This window comes from Helianthus annuus, chromosome 8, assembly GCF_002127325.2.
Source record: "Helianthus annuus cultivar XRQ/B chromosome 8, HanXRQr2.0-SUNRISE, whole genome shotgun sequence".
Lineage (NCBI taxonomy): Eukaryota > Viridiplantae > Streptophyta > Magnoliopsida > Asterales > Asteraceae > Helianthus > Helianthus annuus.
The window spans coordinates 164,798,202-164,818,320 of NC_035440.2; the positions used below are offsets into that span (position 1 = coordinate 164,798,202).

The window sequence follows — 20,119 nt, forward strand, 5'->3', positions numbered from 1 at the left end:
ACATCATCAAAATTGCCATGACAATTACCATGTCAGATGCCACATCAGCTACACGTCACCAAACATAGCATCACATTAACAAAAGACTAATTGGGTTAGGGTTCAGTTAGTTGAGGAGTGTCAGAGAAAAATAAGTAAAAAGTTAGAAGTGATATGGTAAAAATCCGCTCAACAAACGGCCTTTGACAAACCCATATATAATCTCTTGATCAACAAATAATACTAAGCAACAACAAAAAGTTTATTGATTTTGAAAGCTCTTCCGGGCAGCAAACACCCGCTCAACAAACGGCCTTTGACAAACCCATATACAATCTAACATCCGTGAATTCGTCATTTGTCACCTGTCCCACCTAAGCATCATGTGCTATTTTTATAACAAACTATAACCTTTTTTTTCTTCGAGAAGAATGCATTAGCCCATGTGTTTTTTCTCTCAAATAGATAGTTTTTCCAACAGAAAAATACGTTACTCGTGATGCATGTCTAAACTAATTACTGTATTAACTGAAAATCATAATAATCTCTTGATCAACAAATAATACTAATTAAATCCAAATAAACCTATATAATCACCTTAGCTTTAAATATAAGATCATAATCTTTCATGGTGTGTTTAATCATAATTTTGATGTAACAATCAGGACTAAAAAAAATAATAATAATAAACTAAAACTAGGATAATTAAGAAAACACAGCCATTTAATTTGATTTAAGAATAATTACAATGGTCTAAACTTAGATCATCATTGAAGATTTGGAAGACAAATTCTTTTCCCCCCAAAACACTACAAAGGTTCATAATCAAAAGCATTTTCATTTCCTCCTTAGATCTATAACCACCACACTAACATTATCCGAACTCCGTCGTGCCAACGCCAACTTTGTCAGCAACATGGATGCATCGGAGCACGCTTTGTCCCACTTCTCCGACCCTGCCTGTTCGTTCTCTATCGGATTTTTCAAACTTGCCGACGGCCCTTTGCCTTTTAAACACATCCTTGCTACTCCACACGCTGTGTCGTTTGAAACCACGTCCCATAATCCATCACTCGCGATTATCAAACACTCGTCCTCAGCTGTTCGTTCAGTGATCGTCACCTCCGGCTCGCAGCTAACGTATGGTTTCAAATAATTGTCACCTGAAATATGTGATTGTAGATGGTATTAAAATGTGTTTGGCATTGTTTATTTAAGTCAGTTAAAACTCACGGGCATGTTTATTTTTAAAAGCAACCTCTAGATATTCCAAGATGTAAACTTCCATTCTATCAACATAATTTAAACTCCCAACCTTTTAGTTATAGATTACACTTTCATGCATTGTAACACTAATTTAATTTTTTCACCTAAATACCCTATTGAGGGTACGAACTCACCACGTTCGTATCGTAAGCACCAGTACCACTAGACTACTAGATTATCGATGTACTTAGGACTGCCGGGGCGGTTCCGTTATATAATAACGGAATGATATATAACGAGTGATGGGCCACCGCCGGTATAAACATTAACACGTTATATTTTCAACGAAGTCCATTTTCGTTATTTTCTTCACGCGTGATGGTTTGGTTTTGTGAGTGGAATTGTTGGTTGGGGGGAAATTGTTGGGTGTGATGATGAGTGATGACCACCCCCACTAAAAAAGGTTGTGAGTGATGGAAAAATGGTCGATGACATGGCGGAATTTGATTGGTGCTTGTGAGTGATAAATTCTATCACTAGTGAACCACCCCTCCCCTTAGAGGCTTGTGGGCCTAGCAGTAGCAAGATGTGCCGGAAAACATCCCTCGTATATATATTTAAAAAAGAAAAATGAATTTAGACCTCACCGATAGCTCTTGACATGGCAAGAACTCCAAGAACTCTAGCACCTTCCCAGTATATAACTCTCCCACCGGCAGCTTGAATCCGGTTGAGCTCATCGGGACGATCCGGCTACAAAAACACACATGAAAACATCTTAGAATTTTACTAAAAACCGCAACCTTAGACGCTAATTATCAGTAACTAACTAACTAACTAACTAACTAACTAACTAACTAACCTTGTGATCGCTGGAAAGAGGAACCGCTTTCCCATTTCGACAAAGCACAGCTCGTGAATCCCCACAATTCGCAACGATAATTTTATCAGGAGTGGTAATGGCAACAACAGCAGTAGATCCAACAGCATCAGAATCCGGAGCTTGAAGCTCGCAACGACAGTTACCTCCAAGTGTTCCTTTGTTCCAATCGATCACTTCTTTATCCATCCGGTTAAAGCTTCGCTCCATAGTTTTCGTCCACTCCATCGACTCAACCTTTTTTTTATTCAATTCCTCTTTCACCAACAAGTGCAGCCGATCCTTACACCTCGTCGCCACCTACATACAACAACCAAACGGAAAACTTCAGCACGCGTGAGTGAATTCGGTGTTGAATTCGTTTTCAATTTATTTAATCTTATACATACGTACGTGAGAACAACCATGACCGTCGTACACGCCAAAGTAATGCAGATAACAATTTTGATCAGTGGTTAAAAATGAAGGATGTATAGCCACAGCATCTTCCATATCTCTCCGCCGTCCACAAACCGACGCAACACCGAACTTCGGAACAGCAGAGCCCAAAGGTCTCAAAATGGCGGCAACGAGAGGTGGTGTATGTGTATGCTTAACAACAACAGCAGCATCTGCATCACGACCTTCATCGTCTTGTTTATGTGTTAATTCCGAACAGTTACAGTTTGGACGAGTTACAGAGGTACATCCACCACGTGAGAACGAAGCAGGAGATATAGACAACCGTGGTTGCTTAACTCCATTATTATTATTATTATCCGGTTCAATTCCGGTAGCGAAATTGACTCGGTGTATCTCCATCCTTTTCCGTCTCGTTGTTGCCGCTGCTTGTGAGTTGGACTCACAAGCAGCGACAACAGACGAGGCTTCGTTATCGCTGACAACACCGCAGCAAATCTCAGCCATTTTCATCCAACGCCGACACCACCACCACCACCGGAATAATAATAATAATAAATCAACCTACTAGTTATAATAATAAGGTTGATTAACTGACATGAGGGAGGGTGCACAAAAATCTACAACACAAGAATGTTAATGTTGATATAAATTGAAAAGGCAAGGAGAGAAGTGTTTAAAGGGGACACTATGGGAAACAGGAGGGACCTTAACGGAAGCTTTTTGGTGTCGCCACGGGGTTACTGCCCGTGAATAATATCGGGCAAGGGGCAACTGAACAAGTGACGTGTGGGAGTATGTTATGAGAGTGGTTCCCTGCCTAAAAACCTATCTCCATGATCTCGGCCGTTGGTTTGTGATCGGATCGGACGCGTGTGCTGTAAACTTTTCCGTGCGGGCGACGTGGGCCAATCAGGATGAAACACGGTTGAAGGAGAGTAATTTCACGGTCTGACACGCATGTGGTGTTTCTTTCTATTGAAAATGAAAATAAAACAGCTTTCTTTTTTATTATTAATAATAAATTTGTTTATTTTTGTTTTCAGTTTTAATTTTAATTTTGGGAGGCAAAGTCAGCCTCTAAAGAGGTGTACGTGGCAAAGATCGTCAAGTACGAGATTGTGTAGTGTTTTCTCTTTTTAATTTAACAATGACTAATGATGTAAAATTACTTAAATACGGTATCAGTTACTCTAGAAATAATTACGTTGCATCTTAATTGGTTTATTAGTAACTAGTATTAAGCTCCTGTGTTGCAACGGTTGTTATAAAGCTGTGTTGAGTACTAGCAATACTATAACATTGTCAGCGAACATCAACATCGGAAAAACTCGTAAAAACAAAGTAAATAAAAACGGGAAAAAATTAACGCCAAACGAAAAGCAGACGTAAAATCTCTGAATCACGCACGCTCGTTGCTGAGAAATTACCGAAACGTAAAACATAAAAAAAAATAACTAAGTCCATCCAGAACCCATGTGTTGGACGAACTTGTCAAACACAGAAAAATAGATGTGACGCGACGGGCCAGTCAAACGAGAAAAAAAATATACGAAAAAATGTTGAACCTCACACGCACGTTGCGGTGCGTTAACTCGCAAAATTTAGAACGAAACGAAAAACTTGGGAAAGATGAAAAGTAAGGTGGATCAGAATTGAAAATAAAAATGAGTTAAATTGCAAAAGATGAAAAACTTTGGTTTAAAAGTAAAAAAAACAAAGGATCTAAATTGCAAAATTAAAGTTATTTATTAATTTTAGATAAAGATAAAAATAAATAATATCTGTATATTGGTTATTAATTAATATTAATATTAAAAGAAATTTATTAAACAAATATAAATAAAATTTATGAGATTGAAAGAGAGAATGACATGTGACATTATTTGTAATCTTTTATTATAAGGTAGATTAGATTTTACAAATTGTTTATATCCTCGTATTCATTGTTTTATAAATGCTTTATTTGATTTTTTTTGTAAGATATGTAGTCTAAGATTACAAAATATTTTAGAATCATCGTATGTCTTTATGTAAATATTATAATCAAATTATATTTTATTATTTAATGCTAGTATTAAGCCCTGCGTTGCAGCGATTGTCATAAACTGTGTTAAGTAGTAACAATGCTATACTATTGTCAGCGACCACCAACACCGGAAAAACTCGTAAAAACAAAATAAATAAAAACGGGGAAAAAATAACGTCGAGCGAAATGCAGAAGTAAAATCTTTGAATTAAGCACGCTCGTTGCTGAGAAATTAAACCAAAACGTAAAAAATAGAAAAAAATAACTAAGTCCATCCAGGACCCGCGTGTTGGACGAACTTGTCAAACGCAGAGAAATAGATGTGACGCGATGGTCCAGTCAAACGTGAAAAAAATATACGAAAAAATGTTGAACCCCATACGCACGTTGTGGTACGTTAACTCACAAAATTTAGAATGAAACGAAAAACTTGAGAAAGATAAAAAGTATGGTGGACCAAAATTGAAAATAAAAAAGAGTTGGAATTAAATTGCAAAAGGTAAAAAACTTTGGGTTAAAAGTAAAAAAAAACAAAAGGTCTAAATTGCAAAATTGAAGTTATTTATTAATTTTAGATAAATATAAGGATAAAAATAAGTGGGGCCAGGATCATTTCAGAACCATAAATATTTACAGAACTCGCAGAACTCCCAATAAACAATCTTTTTATTTATATATTTTTATGTCTAGGATAGTTTTATCATTTATTATGTGTATTTTTACGATTACATACATGTTAAGAGTAATTTTATCATTTTTTCATATGTAATTTTATAATTACACATATGTAAACTAGTTTTTTTACATATATGTAATTAGTTATGACACATATGTATAATTTTGGCAATTAAACATATGTAAATTACTTTTAACATGTATGTAATCAAAGAAATACATATAATAGATGATAAAAAGATCCTAAATACAAAAACTTATATATAAAATGATTGTTTATTAGGAGTTCTGAAAGTTCTGTAGTTATTTAGAGTTCTGAAATGAACTCAACCCAAAATAAGTTATATCTATATATTAGTTATTAATTAATATTAATATTAAAAGAATTTAATTAGATAAATATAAATAAAATTTATGAGGTTGAAGGAGAGAATGCTATGTGACATTATTTAGAGTTTTTTTATTATAAGTTAGATTAGATTAGTTCGAATTTTACATGTATATCTTTAACACCTTTAATTTTCACTTAATTTGATTTTTTCTTATAATTTGTGTTTGTTAACTATTTAAAATTTTTGAGCATGTAACTTTATTTTGATATAACTTTTTTATTGAAAATAGAGTTGTATTCATATTTAGTACGTAAACTATATCAAATAGCGGTGTCGTATACTCGTATTGTTACTATAATGAACCAAATTGATATCAATCGAAATTGAATTCCATCATGCTGGAAGAATCCCAAACCCACTAGTACATATCTTAAAAGTGATATGGATATTAAGGGTTTTATTGATTCTATAACGCAAAAGAGAGTTTACATGGATAAAGATGTATAATCATCACCATATATATAATGGGTTATATTGAATCTAAATTGCAAAAGAGAGTTTACATGGGGAAACAATTCGATGTATAATAATCACCATATATAATATCAGTCGTCCGAATTTTTAGAATTATTATATGTTACATGATGTTGTGTCCAACTTCTATCATTAATTTAATCTTTCAAAGGAAAACAAAAAAACTACTAATAAAGGAATAAATTGCACTCAAATGACACATATCTGTATTTTAAAAGGATACAGGTATTCAAAGATATGTTTACTGCCATCTGGCATGCGGTATGCACGACTTAAGAGCTCCATTTTTTTGCGTATAATTACGGGTTAATGTCATATCTTTCAAATATATTTAAAGATATATTTCTTGTATTAAGAACTGATGGTTCGTGATTCATAGTTCTCTCTTTATTTCAAAATCCACATGAATGGCGTCGTGTTATTATCTCAACTAGTTGATTCTCAGCCCGCGCGTTGCGACGGAGACCTAATGTCTACAAAACATGTCTCAGCAACATAAATAAAAATGACGTGGTAAGGATAGTCACTTTGTCCTAAAAAAACGATTTTAAATAACCTAATATATAATAATAGATACCACACGTCATAAACGTTGGAAATTCGGTTGTTACGTTAAAATATGGATGAGCTCGGTACCGGTAACGGCACCGAAAGTACCGTTCCGGAAAATCATCGAAATTAGGTACCGGCACCGAAAATGCTTTGTACAAGTATGGTATTTGAAGTTAAAATCAATAAATACATGAATGGTGCTAAACAGGTGTCGAACCGAAAGTAACAATTCTGAAAACGCCAAAAGGTGGGTACCGAATTGGTACCGAAAATTATTTAGTATAGTAAATTTGGTACCGATACGATACCGGTTTGAATACAGGATTTGATACGATTTGCTCATCAATAATCTAAATATCCAAGTTAATTTTACATGCTACAATTCATTTATTATATAAAAATACAAAAAAGAAAACAAAATAAGTTGTGTATATAAAACCTCATTCAAACGAAATATACTGTGTGTATAAAAAAATAATCTAAACGGTGCAATTACTTGCATTGCTACGTTGCTACAGGATTTGATGAGCTCGGTACCAATCGGTACCGAAAATACCATTACCGAAATCCCAAAAAGTGGGTACATATACCTAGTGTGGTACGGTTCGGTACTGGTACGGTGCCGGTATTAGAGGGTAAAAACTGATGAATACCGGTGCCGAATCGGTATCGAAAATACACCCACTTTAATAAATTTGATACCAATACCGATACTTGATACCTTTTACTCATTCCTTACTATTAATTGCATTCTAAATTTAATAATATATATTATTATTCATTGCATTCTAAATTAATGTTATATTAATTAATATTAACTAGTGTGATTCCCACGCGCTTCGCGGCTAGAATTCAGTCAGTATCAGTTTGGTTCGTTACGATATCAGCACTCATTACAATAATCGGAAACGAAAACATTACATCGATCGAAAACAATAAAAACGAATATCGATATCAGTACTGATGTTGCTCAGTTGATATCAGTCCGATTCTTCTGTATTCTATGTTTTCTATTTTAACATTGCGATTTTTTTTAAATGGATACTGTGTTGGTATCGTACCAGACAAAATCGAACCGATTGAATAACTTCTGTACCGGTACTAGTATTTATATATTGTTTTTGCTTTCGATAAACTAACACTGCATCGCTACCATACTGTACCAAACTGAACCTTACAATATCAATATCGATATGCATTAATTTTTATGTTTTTTTCTTTGATGACTCATCGTATCATAAAAGTTATTTTAGAAAAAATATATGTTTAAAATAAATTAGAGTAACAAAACAATAAAATAATAAATACTTTGAAACTTTGAAAAAAAAAATTTTAATTACTGTTCATCGACAGATTCTAATAATATGTATAATATCGATATGCATTAATTTTTATGTTTTTTTCTTTGATGACTCATCGTATCATAAAAGTTATTTTAGAAAAAATATATGTTTAAAATAAATTAGAGTAACAAAACAATAAAATAATAAATACTTTGAAACTTTGAAAAAAAAAAATTTTAATTACTGTTCATCGACAGATTCTAATAATATGTATAATATTAATATTAATAATATTAATATTAATATTAATAGTATTAATTCCATTCTAAATTTAATATATATTACTATTCATTGCATTCTAAATTTAATATATAGGTAAAGGTAATGATATGAATGTTATTGGGGGTTGAAAGGATTCAATTATGTTATAGCGTCGAATCAGCTAAACGCCAATCGAGGATCATCTCTTTGATGTCTGCATAAGTAACATTTGTTAGCCTCGTTAGAGTGAGGGAGAATTCTTGTGTTATGGGATAGAAAGATTTGAGGGTAGGAGAATTGTGAAACTTACAAACACTTTTTTCGTGTCTGATAAACGAGTATTTATTAGGGGGAGTGCTTTTGGACCTTTATACCGAATTGGCATGTGGTCTCAAAAGCATAACCCTTTACGAGGAATCATCCGTTGTTGGTGTTGTACCACATTGCAAACTACCACATGGGGGCATCCGTTGGCTTGTCGTGTTAGCTATTGGTAAGTCCACATTATCATTGTCGAACGATGTAAACGTCAAACTGCGCCACAACCTCATTAGGTTGTGAGTATTCGAAGTTTATAAAGTTCGAATGTTTGCTCTACAGTAGCTCCAAAGTTTTTCTTTTGATCCGAAACTCATAATTCTATACGTCTTAAGTTGGAGCAAGGCATCAAATTTTGATTTAGGTTTCCCCTAATGTATACTAGAAAATGTTGACACAGTTTATACCTTAGTATTAAATACTTGTATTTAATAAGTTACTTTTTTGTGTAACTTATAACTATTTTCACATTTATTATGCCAATGGACTGGACCGACTGGTGGTGGAGTGGTAAATGAGATACTTGATGTTCCAAGTGACACAGGTTCGACTTTTGCCCCTACCATTTAGTTCGATTCTTGAACTGAGCGGATTTTACCTCACCGTATTATTGTGCCTCGGGCGAGTGTTCATGGGCCTCAGCCCTAGGTGAGAGTTTTCTCTATTTCGGAGACAAATGTATCCCGATATGGTGTATTTTACCTGTAGCCCATTTGAAAGATTCGTTGATCGTTCAATTTTTTTTTCACATTTATTATTTGAGTTTAACATGTAAATTATAAAAGTTATCAAAATAACCTTTCGATGGGACTACTTTTGTTATTTACTTTCAGTTAAAATATGCACTAAAGGGTTAACCAGGTTAAACTCACCATTCGCTTCTTCCCAAGCCCCTCTATCCATCAAACATGCTAGAACTACTAGCAGTCTATCCGATGGCCATACCAAAATGTGGCGTACTTCATCTATATCTATGTTTGAGAATCCAAAATGGTTGTGGTTGGATTACTAAAATCAGGATGAGGGTTCATCGTAAAAAAATCACATACATGTAATATTCATTAAATGGGAGATTGATAAATCGCACGGGTATGTCATCTCCCATTTGATGAGGTTCACTTGAGTTGAGTCATTTGTATTCATATTAGCTTACAACGTCAACTCGTTTGCGGATCTTCTGTACTATATTGTGGATGGCCTATTTTTTTAAGACGAGGACCCTAAGCACTAGTAACACAAGTTCAAGGGTTTTAAAATATAACAGATTCATCGCTGAACGCTGACATCAACAAAAGAACCATCTGGATTTCTTAGAGATTCTACGTTGAACTTATACGTATTTCTCACCAGCCATCGTTGTAAAACAAGGTTGACCGAGTACTCCCCGAGTAGTCGCTACAAGGTAGGCTGTAGAGGCGGCTTTCTGCATCTCCGCCCAATTACTCGGAATCGATCAAACGCGGTCAAGCTCGGTTAGAATCAGATCTAGTAGGTCCACTCGGGTCGAGTTTGACTTAAAAAATAAAAAAAAATAATTTTTATGCCTATCATATTAAAGAGTGAATATCATTTTCACGTATTTTGTTATAAATAATTAATAAATTTATGTTATTTGACATATATTTATTTTCCGAAAACTAATTTCTTTATCTATACTATATTATAATGCATGAGGGAGGGGCATTTTAAGATGCCCAAAAAATAAGAATTTTTCCCCCTCTTTATTTATAGAAAGACCCCTAAAATGAGGGTAGTTTGGTCTTTTAAACATTATTTATTTTTTAGCCCCTAAAATTATTACACTTAAATCCCTAAGGTTTTAACAAAATTATAGATAATTAGTTACAATTCACCCCTCCATAACAAACTTATAATTTTTTTACGTATCTTGACATATCTTATAAACTATACTGTTTAAAAAAAATTCAAAGATAGCATGACGACCTACACATTTTTGTCGACGTTTTGGTAGTTGTCTTTTTCAATATCGACGCACGGTTTAAAAGGTACAAGTCAATTATGCGTTAATGTACAAGTAATTAATACTTGTGACCTAATTTGCCTAATCTACAAAAATGGGTCCATCTATGCAAACAAAAACAAAAGAAATTAAAAGTACCGTAACATAAAATGAAGATATTATGTGTCAAATTTTATTTTATTATATCTTATAAAAACTTAAAACTAACCACAACAAACTTCCTAAATAAAGGGGTGACAAATCTAAAATTAAACCCTAATTCACTTCTATAGTTACTACTATAAATATAGCAGGACACTCCTATATCTATTGCTAAACAAAGTTAAAAAAATGAATTCAGTTCTGAATTCAATTGTTGCGAAATGTCAGTTTTGTTATATCGCAGCAGTGAATATTTTTTTTCTTCAGATTCAGTTGCATGATGAACATGCCAATATAAACAACACATTTGTCGAACAAGCTTCTAAGGTATTGATTTTGCTGGTTTTAAGTATTATTTTTGCGTATATCTTTCATATTAACATGTTCGTTATGTTATTATATGTGTGTTTTATTGCAGGATGATGGTGATAAAAATATTGATATTATTTTTTATGGTGCAATGTTTAGTCCATACAAGTCTAATCTTCAATGTGAATTTAGTGAAGATGTAATTTTAAGGTTTATTTAATCTTTTTTAACTTTTGTATTCAATTTTTGTCATTTATAGGGATCGGAAGTTTGAGACTCAAAGTAAGAGATCAAAGAGACTCTCTTAATGGAAATGGAGTGAGGTTATTAATTTAGACGATTCTGAGGACAATGACAAAGAAGAGGAATTAGAAGATACTGTCGATTCAAGCACAAACCAGAAAACCCGATTAAAAATACGTCGCCTGTCAATTCAGAAACGGACATATTTCCTGCAGTCTAATATGAAATCTATCAGGTGTTTTTATATATATTTTTTTTCATTTTCAGTTGTTATGTTTGACCTAGACGTATGAATAAAGTTTATTTTATATTTGAACTTTATCTTTGGTGTTAATATAATGCAGTTATTAACCATATTAATAAAGTTCAAAATAAAGTTAATATCCTAAATTTATAAGTCAACTGAACTTATGTAAGTTAATATCCTAAAGTTGCAATAAATAGATATTGTAGTTAGATATAGTAAAGCTGAAACTATAAAATATTACAGTTATTCTTGGATATTAATCTAATAATTTGCACTTTTTTAATTAAAAAGTAATAAAGTAATAAACTTTAAAGCTAAACTAAAAAACTAAACTTACTATGATATAAAGTTAATAAAAAAATAATTATTTTATAAACATTTTTATAACAAGTAATATAAATAAAATACTCCAGAAATTTACAATCTTTACTAGATAAATTCTAAACTGGGTTGTAAATTTTTAGTAATTATAAGTTCAACTATATTGTTATAGATAATATTAGTCAGTTCTAAAATAATTATTTACCAAGTTGACTAGATACATAGTAGTAGATTGTGTTGCATATTTTTAGGGATTATTAGTTTAAAGTAGACTCATATAGATAAGATTAGTTAGGAACTAAAAAATTGAACTTAATATGATATAAAGTTAATAAAGATATAAACTCTTATTATCCTATTTTTTATAAAAACAGTTATTGAAATCTTATAAAAATATAAATTTTTTTATATTTGTAAAAAAAACCGAAATTTAACAATTTAAGTTAAAGCTCTAAAACGTACTTACGAGTCAAATACTATTTTTTATTTTTATAAAAACGAAAATTTTAAACTTAAAGTTTATTGGATGGGTACTATGTGGATATTTAGAAAAAGTTATGAACTTTAAAGAATAAAATTATACTTTATAATTTAACCAATAAAATAAACAAACTTTACAATTATAACAACTTATCTTTTATTTTTTGTCTTTTGATTATTAATTTTTATGAAAGAACAAAACTTTTACATATGTGTAAACTTATGACATATATCCACCACTTTAATGTTATGATAAATATTATACGAATAAGAAAACTACCAGAAAGAAACGAGTGTCGCAATGCAAAGTGTTGCCCCCGCCGCATCGCGCGGACACCCTGCTAGTACTTTAACATGTCCGAGTACTCTTAACTCTCTGGTCAACCGACTAGGGAACGCCTAGCGACTTTTGCAAGCATGTCACCAGCGGTTTAACAGTCAAAACAGGGTGCCGACATTATAAGTAGGTGAAACGAATAGAGGGTCGTATTTTTGTTCTGTTTAAATAACAAGTCCTATTTTTATACAAAAAGTAAAAAAGAAGTGTTGTACACAAATTGAATCTCACATCTAAAGTTTTCTATTTAGACCTTAAGAGTAGATATTTATGTAATTAACTTAAATAAAAAGAAGTGATTATTTGTGGAAAAAGGTGAAAAGAGAATGGAAAACGTGTAAATAGGTGAGGGGTGATGTAGAGAGGTGGGACCAATGGTTTTGACGGTCCTTCAGAATGAAGTACAGTAGTAGTATATATACATCTCGATCATAGAGGTGGGTGGGTTTGCTTTTGGACACCTGTCCTCTTTTTTAATGGGAAAATTACCAAAGTAGCCGTTTGACCAAGCCAATTTCGAAAATAGCCATTTGACCGGGCATAATGCACCCTCCCATCAAAGTGAACTCCCATATTTATGCACCTTCAATCCAACCACCAGCTAGCCGACACGTGTCCCTGCAGCCTGAACCGGCTTTATGCCGCGTCGCCTGTCAGCCGAGCCGCTTCCCCCCAAGCCAAGCCGCTTCGCCGCCTGCCCACAAGTACAAGCCATGCCGCCTAAAGTACAAGCCAAGCCGCGTAAATTACAAGCCGAGCCGCTTCAGTAGCATTTTTTAAAAAATATCAAAATATATAAAAAAACATCAAAAAAATATCAAAAAACATCAAAAAATATCAAAAAAAAATCAAAAAAATATCAAAATACTCTTTCTCTCCATATATTTAATAACTCGGTTGAATATTGTGAAGAATAGAATTCATTTTTATCTCTTTTCTCTTTGTTTTTTATCAATTATTAATTTAATAATTTAATATTTTATTAAATTAAATAAACTAATATTTTAATAAATTAGTTTTTGGTTAACAAGGTTAGTAGAAAACTAACCTACTTAGTAGATCCTTTAATACATTCAAAATAACCTAGTTAGTCCAACTAGGTTAGTTTTTATAAAAGAAACCACTAACTGAGTTAGTAAACTCAGTTAGTTCAGTTAAGAGTCAAAAAAAAAAAAAAGAAACAAAAAGGCAAAAAACAGATGTGTGTAAAAGACAAAAAACAGATGTATATTTATACATACGAAATTATAAATAAAAAAACATGTGTAGCGGCTTGGATGTGGAATGAAACGGCTTGACCAGGGTGAAACGGCTTGGCGGGAAGCTGAAGCGGCTCGTATGCAGGGTGTAGCGGCTTGGATGTCTGATGAAACGGCTAGAGGACAGGTTATAGCGGCTTGGATGTGTAGCGGCTTAAATTCAGATTATAGAGGCTTGGAATGGGGTAAAGCGGCTCGGCTTTAACATGAAGCGGCTCGGCTTGGCAGTCCTCAAAGCGGCATAAATCAGGCATTCTGCGAAGCGGCTTGGCTTGGGGGGAAGCGGCTCGGCTGACAGGCGACGCGGCATAAAGCCGGTTCAGGCTGCAGGGACACGTGTCGGCTAGCTGGTGGTTGGATTGAAGGTGCATAAATATGGGAGTTCACTTTGATGGGAGGGTGCATTATGCCCGGTCAAATGGCTATTTTCGAAATTGGCTTGGTCAAACGGCCACTTTGGTAATTTTCCCTTTTTTAATTTTATATCCCTTTAGTTTCTTTATTTTCTCGTCTAGATGTCATTTTTTTTAATTTTATGTCAATTCTAAAAAAAAGAATCTGATACAATCAAGAGAGGCAAATTGGTCCCTAACACGTTTGTAAAAGTGATCAGATGGGAGATGGGGAGGTCTATATAGAAAACCTTATATATATAGAAAATCCTAGAAAACCCAACCTCCCGGTATTTTTTTTTTTGAAAAAAATAACACATGTAATATACATATTTTTAAGAGTTTTAGGCCAAAAAAATCAAAAAAGCGCCGAAGGAATGATTTAAAAAAAAAAATCAAAAAAGCGCCGAAGGAATGATTTAAAAAAGAAAATCAGCAAGTTTCTGTCTTTTGTGCCTAACACATGTTAGGCAACCGGACATTGCTGAAATTTATTTTTTTTTTAAAACATCCCTTCGGCGCTTTTTTGTTTTTTTTGGCCCAAAACACTTTAAAACATGTATATTACATGTGTTATTTTTTTCAAAAAAAAAAAATGTCGGGAGGTTGGGTAAAAATGGGGGGAAATTTGAGTTTCCAGAGTTTTCTAAAAACTTAAGGGTTTTCTGTCTAGCCTTCCCTGTGATCAGATAATAATAAATAAATAAAACGAGTTGAAATGTTAAATGGTTAAATAAAAGATTATAAAAAGAATGGGGTGAAAAGTAAATAAGTAAACTATATTAGAAGTGTAAAACTAAAACAATTTTATAAACCAACCCAAAACACAGATCTCTTAAAACAATACAAGATACAGAGATACAGAAACTCTTATTAAACCAACCCAAAGATTTTCCCCCCAATACCTGAAATCTTACAAACAGTAAGATCTCTCAAACAATACAAGATACAGAGATACATGTGATGATCATCCACTGATGATCATCAATCTCAGAAATACAATCTCTCTAACAGATGAGAGATGAGAGATGATACAACAAACTTGAACAAACAACAAACCTTAATTGCTACCAGTGAGAGTGAAAGAGAGAATGTGAGAGGGGTGAGTGATGCGAACAGTGATAAACATCATTTTTATATCAGCATCTTCCAATGTTACAACCAAGCCCCTCGAATATTACACCAAGAACCCTGAACATAAGTAAGAGATGATCGCAGTCCTCAAGTTTATAAGAATGTTACATTTAAACCCCTCAACATGTTCAACCTGCATATAACAGCTTGTAACAACTTTTGTTATAATAATAATATATCTAACACATGAATGACATTATTTAACCAGCCCCCCCCCCCCCCGCGCGTCATTCATTTGTGAAACCAGTTAACATGTCCCAATTGTCACAAAAAAAACTCATGCTGAGTAATACTCGACCCCTTTGTGAACACATCAGCCAGTTGATGTTCAGATCAACTTTCTCAGGTTCAATCACACCTGCTGCCACTTTTTCTCTCAAAAAATGTAGATCAATTTCAAAATGCTTGGTTCGTTCATGGAATATATGATTTTCTGCTATTGAAATAGCAGATTGACTATTACAAAACACTTTAACTGGTAAAGTAGCATCAACTTTAACTCTTTTAAAACATCTATTATCCATAACAACTCACATGTAACAGAGCACATAGCCCTGTATTCAGCTCCAGCAGTGGATCTCGACACAGTGCTTTGTTTTTTTCTTTTCCAGGAGATCAAAGAGTCTCCTAAGAAAATGCAAAAATCAGTCACAGATTTTCTTGTGACCAAGCACTTTGCCCAGTTCGAATCTGCATAATACCCAAAGTTTTCACCTTTTTTAAAACTCAAACATTTCCCAGGTGGCAACTTTAAGTACCTTGACAACCTTAATGCTACTTGTAAATGTATTTCCTACAGTGCATGCATAAATTGTAGGAACTAGATTCACTTTTTATAAAATTACAAAATATATAATAACGAGACTCTCGTTCTTCGTAGGAAATATCATCGTACAATACCGGTTGCAATAACTAAATAAAAAGAATATAAAATATAATTTTATATACCAATCTTGATTCAAGCCGCATCTCTGGTGGGTCCTTCACGCGCATTTGATAGCATCCTAGACTCGAGTATTCATCATCTTGAGTCTTGAAAAATACTCCTTGACTGCAACAAAGAGCACACTAAAACGTTGACGATTTTGGTTGAGGCACGTGTTCAACACGCTTCCCCTAAAACAGATTTCGCGCCTCTACTAAAGACGACGCGTCTGTCTCCCAGGGTACAACATCCGAAGCAGTATGTACTGCCGGAGTTGGCCACGCGCCCGAGGTTACACCGGATAAAATTATAGTGTTAGAACTTGTGGAAAATAATGATATGAAGATGATGAAATAGAATAGAGACAACATATCTCTCTAAGTACCCAACACATGGGTCTTCAAGTATCTCCAAGAACTCTTCTAATTTTTTTTCTTCTAAAATTCTACTTTCAAATCTCTACTTGTAACTAGTTTCATCAAGTTAGGCACATAACCTACTTTGCATACAAGAGATATGGGGTAGAGAAGAGTCTCACTTTATTAGAGATTTTATTAGAGAAATAAACTCTAATAAAAACTAATAAATTGACATAAAAACTCTCCTAAAAGTCTCACTTTATTAGAGATTTTATTAGAGACATAAACTCTAATAAAAACTAATAAATTGACATAAAAACTCTACTTAAGAGTTTATCGCTCATATGAAGAGTCTAGTAAATAATTATAATTTTACTAAATTATAATTTCACTAAATTCATATCCATTCATACCATCTAAATTTCCAACAATCCCCCACATGAATGAAGATCGTTCTAAACACACAAAGTTTCCAATGGAACCTCGACAGTTGAGTTTTGCATACGATAGGTAGGTGTTACCCTTTGAACCTTCACTCATGAAATGCACTTAGCCCACTAGCTCTGAGTAGATCTCGATGTCTTTGAACTCGCCTGCCGTTTGTGTAAACGACAATACACTTCACACGAGACTCTCCCTAGTCGGGTTATCTCCTCATAGTCGCGTCCAATAATGGTCGTGGAACACTTTCCTGGTTCTGCGAGAGCTCTAGGAATTGTGCCCTCAATTCCATTCGAAGCGACCCCACTTCTCTCTAACGTAGGTGATTCTCCTTAGATCATTAAAAGCATTGTGGTTATCGTGATTTATCCAAATCATTTACCACATATTATGCTTAGCCTCACTCTTTGTCACTGAATATCATAGGAATAGACTAGGACGTATTTAAACACCCTTTTATACTTTGGGGGTATGTATAACCATATATACTGGCTTATGCATATCATTTATGCCCCCACAGTGACCACCTTTAGGCATATGAGTTAGTTGTCCTATTGAACTTAGATCTTGGGATCTCCAGTCAACTAAGTTAGGTGTCCTTCACATACCCTTTTTCCATGGGCTTCAGTCTCATTCCACAACTTGATCTCTAATAAACCCTCAGGTTGTTGGATCCATAACATTAACAAATAACTTTGCGTATTTGAGATCAGTTGTCATGATGTATTCTTAACTCGTAAGTTAATTTTGCCTATTGTCAACTTCTAAGACTATAACCTCACTGGCCATCTGAATCTAGTTATAATATATGTCTTTGTAAGATACGCTTATCATTTAAGGCAAACACATCTCCATTATGCACTACGACCTTTGTGTCCTCCACATAGTCGTCTGTTTGCAATGTTAGATTGGATTACAAAATCCTTATTACCAAACTTTTATGATACAAATGCAAGACACCCCCACATTAAGTGTTATAGGATATCATCTAGATGGGGTAATGAAAACCATTTCTACATACCCTTATAGGGTTGTTTCTAAATGGATCCTCCCCCACATTTCTTGCCATTTGATCAACATTTCTGTAACACCACTTATGGCGACATTTATACACATATGATTGAATAAGATCAACCTCATTGCATCAGTGAATTCAACTCATTGCATTAGCTTACATAAGCTTCCAAGCTGACCAAAGCAACACATGCCATTGTCATAAGTTTGTCACAACTTAGAATAATTCTAATTTAACATCTAGAATAAGCTTAGACAATGAGTTCTCCTCATTAGCTTTTCGAACAAACTCTTAAAAAGTTACATGCCTTTTCCTTGTAATGAATGAAAATTCTCCCTCAACTTTGTCTATACACAAGTTTTTTTTGTGTTCATACACATTTGAATGTTTCGAGTTAATTAGTCTCCGTCAAGACCCATAATTAACCACGTACTAGTCTAGCATGCTTTAGACTACAATACTTTAGCATGTGAATAGAAGATGCATCATTCTGATTCTTCACAGCCCTAAGGATATCATAATATCACTTTGCAACATTCATCCCTTGTTAAGACAAAATAATGAGACTTATTCATAGTCCTAAAACATCAATATTTAGGAAGGTCTCACAAATGATTGTATATAGCACATAGCTAAATTTCATCATTCATTTAAGGAACATAACTTGTTTACCTTTGATCTCCAACAATCTACCATTGACTCATAAGTACTTAAACATAAGCCTTAATTCAAGTCACTTGGTGAACACATTCATCACTAACAAGATGAATGTTTCTCGTCTATAATCACTATTATCTTTGAGATAGAGTCAACTAGATTGGCACTCAACAACATGGCATTCATAATTTTGCCATAAGTGATTTGCACACATCTATTGTTATTCATTAGAAGATATGTATATTTAGGATGCTCTCCCAAATGAAGGTAAAATCTCCTTATAGATCTAACAATAATCAAGTGGTAAACGCATCTACTTATAAATCTTGCAAGATTTATTAAAGGTATACAATAACATATAGTATTTTTACTTTCATATGTTAGAATTCACACTTTTGAATTTTCCAATGACTTCTAATGAAGTATGTCGACATAAATGTCGTTAGTGTATTTCATCTCAATACAATCACAACGTTCTTTCATTACTCACTCATGATGTGGTTATACATTTGATGTTTCATCTTTGACTTTTAGTCAATGTAACAATTCTCAAGTTGTTTATGTCCAAGTATTTTCATGTACTATCCGTTTAAAACCATATTCTTTTAAACAATGTATAACCGACGTTATAATTATTTTCCACAAAAATAATTTCTACGTCACAACCATTAGTGATTTATTTCTTTGTAAAAAATTGCATGTGTTATCCTAAGATATTGAACACAAAACAATAAAATACATTGGAAAATAAATCATAAGTGTAATGTAACGCCCGGCTCTTTTGTACTTTCCATTTTTAGAAAGTTTTGTTCGTATTTCTATTTTTGGAAACCTTGTATTCTTGTAATCGCTCCTTTCATTGTAACCATTATCAAACCGAGACATGGATCATTAATGAAACGCGTATTCTGAATACAAATATGTTATACACACTTTTTATATGCTCAAACATTCACTTTTATGGAACGATTGATACTTATTCGTGATTCTTGAAAACTATGTACTAAACTTGTAAATACATGAAACTTGTGCATTAAACGTATTTTGAACGTAAACAATACTTGATTATGAAACTTATACGCTTAATTATACTTCGGTTATGATTATCGTGCTTGATTACATCTTATACTATGCTTTTATGTCAAAACAAGTCCCTAAACTCTCAAGTTTGCACCTAAAAGCATCAAACTCAAAACTTCAGGGGCTAAATTGTAACAAAACGAAAGTCTGGAGATCAAGGGCGCCGCGTGACGCGAGGCTCCTTGGCGTCACGCGAGCCCCCTGTTTCGGCAGACTTGTGTTTCTTGAGCTGTTGTGCACGAAATCCAATCTTCTAATCTCACCCAATCACCTTTAATCCACCTCTAATCACCTCCAATCACCTTCTAACTCCCTAATTATAAATACCCACCTTCTCCAACCCATTTGAC

The 20,119-nt window shown here is 33.6% G+C and overlaps 1 protein-coding gene across 2 annotated transcripts; it reads right to left on the bottom strand.

Annotated features, from left to right (window-relative positions):
- Positions 1 to 683: 683 nt before the first annotated feature.
- LOC110873889 (probable protein phosphatase 2C 24) lies at positions 684 to 3,254 on the bottom strand. 2 transcript variants are annotated; one of them, XM_035976240.1, is made up of 4 exons: positions 2,459 to 3,254; positions 2,048 to 2,365; positions 1,828 to 1,938; positions 684 to 1,142 (listed from the first exon to the last, which is right to left on the bottom strand). In XM_035976240.1, exons 1-4 carry the CDS (start codon positions 2,975 to 2,977, stop codon positions 1,128 to 1,130), a joined length of 963 nt encoding a protein of 320 aa, XP_035832133.1. In that variant the 5' UTR covers positions 2,978 to 3,254; the 3' UTR covers positions 684 to 1,127. The 2 variants fall into 2 exon arrangements, with proteins under 2 accessions (XP_035832133.1, XP_021978606.1); XM_022122914.2 differs by having other exon boundaries at positions 1,833 to 1,938; positions 2,459 to 3,250.
- Between the last annotated feature and the right edge of the window lie 16,865 nt (positions 3,255 to 20,119).

What these genes read in the sequence shown, in the direction of transcription:
- LOC110873889 (XM_022122914.2), bottom strand. Translation starts at nt 2,977, where the DNA reads ATGAAAATGGCTGAGATTTGCTGCGGTGTTGTCAGCGATAACGAAGCC. An exon ending in CTCTTTCCAGCGATCACAAG is followed by an intron (nt 1,939 to 2,047) that starts GTTAGTTAGTTA and finishes GTGTTTTTGTAG; the next exon opens with CCGGATCGTCCCGATGAGCT. An exon ending in TGCCATGTCAAGAGCTATCG is followed by an intron (nt 1,143 to 1,832) that starts GTGAGGTCTAAA and finishes CACATATTTCAG; the next exon opens with GTGACAATTATTTGAAACCA.